Source organism: Saccoglossus kowalevskii, chromosome 6 (genome assembly GCF_978046115.1).
Source record: "Saccoglossus kowalevskii chromosome 6, keSacKowa6.1, whole genome shotgun sequence".
In the NCBI taxonomy this organism is placed as follows: Eukaryota; Metazoa; Hemichordata; class Enteropneusta; family Harrimaniidae; genus Saccoglossus; species Saccoglossus kowalevskii.
In genome coordinates this window covers 37,082,531-37,088,288 of record NC_140646.1, presented here as the reverse complement: position 1 = coordinate 37,088,288, position 5,758 = coordinate 37,082,531, and the positions used below count along the sequence as shown (strand labels likewise).

The 5,758-nt window shown below is 33.5% G+C and overlaps 1 protein-coding gene across 1 annotated transcript; it reads right to left on the bottom strand.

The window, feature by feature from the left end:
• Window positions 1-1,090: 1,090 nt before the first annotated feature.
• On the bottom strand, window positions 1,091-5,635 carry LOC102801375 (COX assembly mitochondrial protein 2 homolog). The gene is made up of 4 exons (XM_006821782.3): window positions 5,499-5,635; window positions 3,424-3,512; window positions 2,726-2,797; window positions 1,091-1,560 (listed from the first exon to the last, which is right to left on the bottom strand). Exons 2-4 carry the CDS (start codon window positions 3,502-3,504, stop codon window positions 1,465-1,467), a joined length of 249 nt encoding a protein of 82 aa, XP_006821845.1. The 5' UTR covers window positions 3,505-3,512; window positions 5,499-5,635; the 3' UTR covers window positions 1,091-1,464.
• Between the last annotated feature and the right edge of the window lie 123 nt (window positions 5,636-5,758).

Genomic DNA, 5,758 nt, shown 5'->3' with positions numbered 1-5,758 from the left:
GTTCAGGTGTAGCCTGAAAAGGGGACTTTCTAAAAATTCTGCAGCAGATATTGATAAAACTTGGCAGGTTGATGAACAAGTCTCTGCCGAGTATGCACGTAAATTTTTTTCCAGATCTGAACATCCTAAGTGGGTCTTTTTCAAGATTTTCATCCAAATTTACCTTTCATTACTGCACTGACCAAAATAAATAATTAGCTTCGATTGTAATGCTCAGGTTTTTAGGGATGTCATGACCTTGATCTGAATCAGTGACAGATGGGTTGTACCATTACCAATCTCAGTGGAAAATGTTGAGGGGTGTCAGTGCTACATTTTGATGGGAATTATAGTGGTGATAATGAAACAAATCCAGGTCCTGGTAATATACAAAGACCTGAATTAACAAAGAAGGCAAGTTGTTATTAAAGGTACATTAAGGTTTACTCAGATTTATGAATGCAGTTTCTTGAGCATGTATGAGACATAGTTTGGTTGCACTTGTGTACTCAGAGATTTTGAACCTGGGTCAAAAAAAGTAGAGTATGTATTAATTCAATTGTTTGCAGATGTTCCATGTATTATTTTAACATGAGTATTTTATAATTAAATGACGGGGACTGTGACATTCATGTCTTGTTATAAATAAAATTTACTGTCAGTGTTTATGGATATTATATCTATACTTGTACATATACATACAAGAATTACCAAAATCAAATGGATGATATACAAGTTTGATGAAGGTTGTGTAAAATGAAGTATATGGTTGTATACTGAAGTTATTGCACACATGCACACACATATACAGGTCTTACCGTAGTTGTAATGCCACACATTGGATTAACTTTTAATATAGTTGAATTAACTTTTAATATAGTTGAATTAACTTTTAATATAGTTGCGATATGAACTTGATTATAACGCATTCCTATATAGGATTGCGTTTTAATTGGAGTTTAATTAAACTCAATTACAATGCAATACAACATAGAATTGCGTTTTAATTAAGTTTAACTATTCACAATGACAAGCACTATTAATCTCCACTATTAACCAAATCTTACATTCATTCACATTACAGACCAGACAAAAAAAGCATCAAGATTAATATGGTTTGATAATTACATATTTACATTTATTGTTCAATGTACAAAATGTCCATCTAAAGTGTCTACAAAACAAAGAACATTAATAGTGACAGTCAGAATAGCATATATACCAGTACATATAATCAAGCAAAAACTGATCACATATCATTCAAACAACATACATGGTATGCCTAATAATTTCAGCGAAGAAATTACACACATATTCTGACTGAAGTGTTCATGAACATAGTTTCTGTTCAGCCCAGCTGCATAACTTGTATATAACAACGCACACATATGTACCCTCTTCCATGCCAACAACTTAATTTTAACAGTCCAGGTGTTTCATAGAAGTTGATACATGTAGAAGTTCGTTGATCTGAAGGAATAAGTCTCATGATTTCTCTTGTCCTCGCATTTCATGTAGTCTACTGATTTTAGCTTTCATTGCATCTGATTTCAATTTATTTGCAGCACGACGGCCCTCCCTCTGAAATGAAAAATGATTGTCAAATTTTTAGTCCATTTTTTTTGCAGATCTAGTACCAACTGTGGGTAGTAATGAGTTGACGTGATATCATTGGAAAGGTCTGTGTGCATATTTTTCAGAAAAGTGCAACACGTTGCCATTTAATAATATCACAGAAAATGATTTCAATAATTCCCCTACATCTTAGAAGTAACACAACCTATATCATTACCACATTAGGTGCTTGTACAATGAATGAGTCATTAAAATATCATCAATTTATCTATTTTGCGAACATGTCAAACATGTCAAACTTGCATTGTATAAAAACGAATGGTTTTGTAAATTTTAAATCTAATAATAAAAAAAACTTATATTAGTGATAAAAACCGTAATTTACAGCTTAGTTATATTTTTAGTCTCCTATATTCTAGTAAAATGACTTTTTTGAAGCATGCTTTCCAAACATCAAATAATTTTGGTGTAGCGGTAAGATATGTTGGTGACGTGGTAAACAGATAATCATGATAGACTCACAATGAATATGTCTTTTTATTCCTTAGATATAAGGGTAATAACAATATCCTTCATTAAACTACATGTATTAAACTGAAAATTAGCCAGTATATCTAAAATATAGGATATCAGGTTTCAGATTACATCATGTTTTTCCTAATTTTGTCATGTCTATGCTTGTCATTTGCATGCATCAAGATATATTCACACTTTGATTCATAAACAGTCATCCCTGTGCACAAATCATAATTTTAAGCCATTTTGGAATATAATTAGGAAAATAGTTTTGAGGTAAAGCTGAAACATAACATTGTTTGCATATATGAACAAATCGTCTCAAAATGTAGGTGGCACCGTACTTATTAGGAGGGCATTAAGCAACCGGTCACTGGTAGCATAGTGGTTGTCGCCAAGTTCAAATCCTACCTTAGGCTGAACATCAAAAGGGTCGACCACTACCCTGGGTGAGTGTGCCACAGACCCAATGGAAGGCCAATCCATTGGCCGAGATTCATTCACTAACGAACAGTGACATTCAAAGTCCGGAACTGTAGCCTGGCTTTTTTTAAAAAGGAGGGCATTAATTATTTTATTCTAAAATAAGCTTCTGATTTGACATCTCAAAGCAAACATACCACATGTATCTAACTCATTACAGTTTCAGTCTTACCTCTCTCCTAAGACATCTAACCATTGATGCATCTAACTCATTACAGGCACCAATAAACTTCTTCCAAGGATTCTGAAAATAATTTGACACTATCAGAGTTTGCAATATACATGTATGCATCTATAATGACTACTGGTACCATTAGGAGAAACTGAAGGATTGCATCTCTGTGGTTTACTCTGTTTTGCCTTCCTTCATCAAACTAACTATTGCATTTATAAATACTATGTCTTTAATAGTGAAACAAATTACTAAGGCCAGACTTTTATTATCCCTTGTTTCGCAAACCCGCCGAATGAACAGGAGCCGAAAATGAAATAAAAATAAAATTTTATTTCAGTGAAATTTCTGAAGCCCGTCGACTTGTAAGTGCAAGAAATTGCTAAAAAAAACTTATTTTTATCTTCATTTTTTTCCGCTCGCCGAGAAACAAACTTAAGTTGCATTTTCGTGGAAGTATCATGATCAAAGTACCGAAGTCTCGCACAGATGAGAAACAAGGTTATACAAGGAATAAAATTTTATTTCATTTCTTCTCTCCGATCAATGATCTCACTTACAATTCTTTGAGAATCACACAAATCTAAAAAAATTGCCTTATAAAAACTCGAGAAACAAGGAATAAAAAAAGTCTGGTCTAACTTATCTTGTAAAATAGAATAAAATTTATGAATTCTCTCAGAGTGTAACTCTCATACCTCTTTGTGACAGTTGTGTAATTGTTGTATAATAATATTACACTCTTCACTGTGCAAATGAGGAGACAGATCACCATGCATTATGCAGTCTGAAAACAAGTACATGTATTGAATCCATGACATATTATAACACAATCAAAACAAAATGTTCTACATGTATAGCTTGAGATATTATTATTTGACATGGTTATTTGTTTTCCCACAATGTTCTAGCCATATCACAACTATAACACTTTATTTCATGACATGGTAATTACAATTGTTATCTTGTTATCAATCTCATGGAAGTCAACTCAGTCAACCTATGGACTCTACATACAAGTACAGGAGCAATTGAGCTGATAGTTTTTAGGAATAAGTCGAAAAAAGCTGTGTTTTTTTTCAAAAATGCCAAAAATATTTGCTAAAATATAAAAATCAGGAAGAGAAAAAATCTAACAAAACAATTTTGCATACTTTTCAGCACTGTAAAACCTTACAAAATTATTGAAAATACTGTTTTTAGATATTATTAGCAATCAATGGTGACAGAATAAAGGGCAATTTGTGTCAACTTATTAATTATCTTTAACAGTTAATTTTTTTTATTGTTTTATTGACCTTACTGCTGTACTTTCTAACATCAGTGTTGTGTCAAATAATAAATGTAAATACTTTAGTCAAAACCAAAGTGGTTGGTGAATTAGTCACAACTTGCTTCTCCAATACTTCTGAGATGTACTGTAAAGACAGGTCGCAACAGGGGGTCAGGAAAAGACGAAATGCTTTCATTAGCGTGGGAGGGTGGCATAGTTTGTAATTGGTCCTGACAACGTTTGGGGATCATGACGTAGCTCAGTCTTAGAGAATATCAATTTATCTTAACCCTGCATACATGGACTGTGTCGGAGGCTTAGTATCATAATACGGACGGACGATCGTCCGACCACATTGTCCATTAGTTCGTCCGATCAACACAGCGCTATACATAGGGCATGAATGTAATAATAATAATAATAATAATCTTTATTGATAAACGTATCCTTAATTGAGATATTGTTTGTGATACAATAAAGTTAAATGTTGTAAGTTAAAAATGGAAAAATGTACGTCCATGCATAGGGCCTACTACATGTATATATCTATGATAGAGGGACTGTGCCAGAACGTTTTGTTTACAGTTAGTTCTTGAATACATCTTAGTGACTTTTAAATTAATAAAAATAGCAGTTATGTGGCGCCCTTATCTATTTCAGAAGGAAATTATGCTTATCATGTTACACCCAGCGACACTGATGCCAGCTGACTGTACGTGTTACCATGGACGTTAGTACATAGTCCATGATCTTATGGTATACATAGAACCAGCTTCACCAAATTTAGGATATCTGCACATACCCTACCAATTGAAAAACTTAGATATCAAGGGATACCTCCAGAGGAAAGAAAGTGCCAACTTTGTAACAATGGGGCTATTGGCAATGAAATCCATGCACTTTTAGACTGTAACCATACTGGAATAACAAATGCTCGTACTGAATTTCTGAATGTAGTTAGCATTTATAATGAAAGTATCCTTAAACTATCAAAACAACAAATGTTTACAGAAATTTTAAGTTCGAGAGATGGGTTCATTGCCAATAGTGCTAGCAAATTTATTGACAGCATACTATTTTATTATAAGTAATTTTACTTAGACTTTAGTTATTTATGTATTTTCTTTTGTCTCGTGTGTGTACTTGTGTTTTATTATATTTAATGTCTTTTGACCACAGATAATGTAACAAAATATATTATTTAGTGTCAAATAAAATATACTATACTATACTATACTAGCCCTGGGTACAGTCCTGTAAGTGTAGGTTGGCCTCCTTCCGCTGATCATTCCGCCCCATGTCGGAAGGAGACCAACCACGGAGCTAAAAAATAAGCCAACCTACAGGACTGTACTCAGAGCTAACGGCTACGGTATACGTGCTCCCCGAACTTATTTGTACCCCTCCCCGAGATATTAGAGGCATAGCAAAATATAACCATGTGATCGTGATGATGAGACACATAGATAGATAGATATATACTGGAAGACTGTACTTTACCTAGATATATATATCAAATATAATGAACAATGAGTACACCAAATACGTAACTCCGGTAATAATTGGGAATTTGGAAAGACTGAGCAGTTACAACTGAAATTACACATGACAAAAGGTCATCAACGTAAAGTTCACAAACCCGGAAGTAATTTTAGAGAGATGCTTTGTGGGTAATTTTATATCACGTGAGTGTAGCTCTGTTTCTTATTGGTTGTAAGAATGATGAGCGCCATCTTCAACTTTTTTTTCGAAAATTCGAC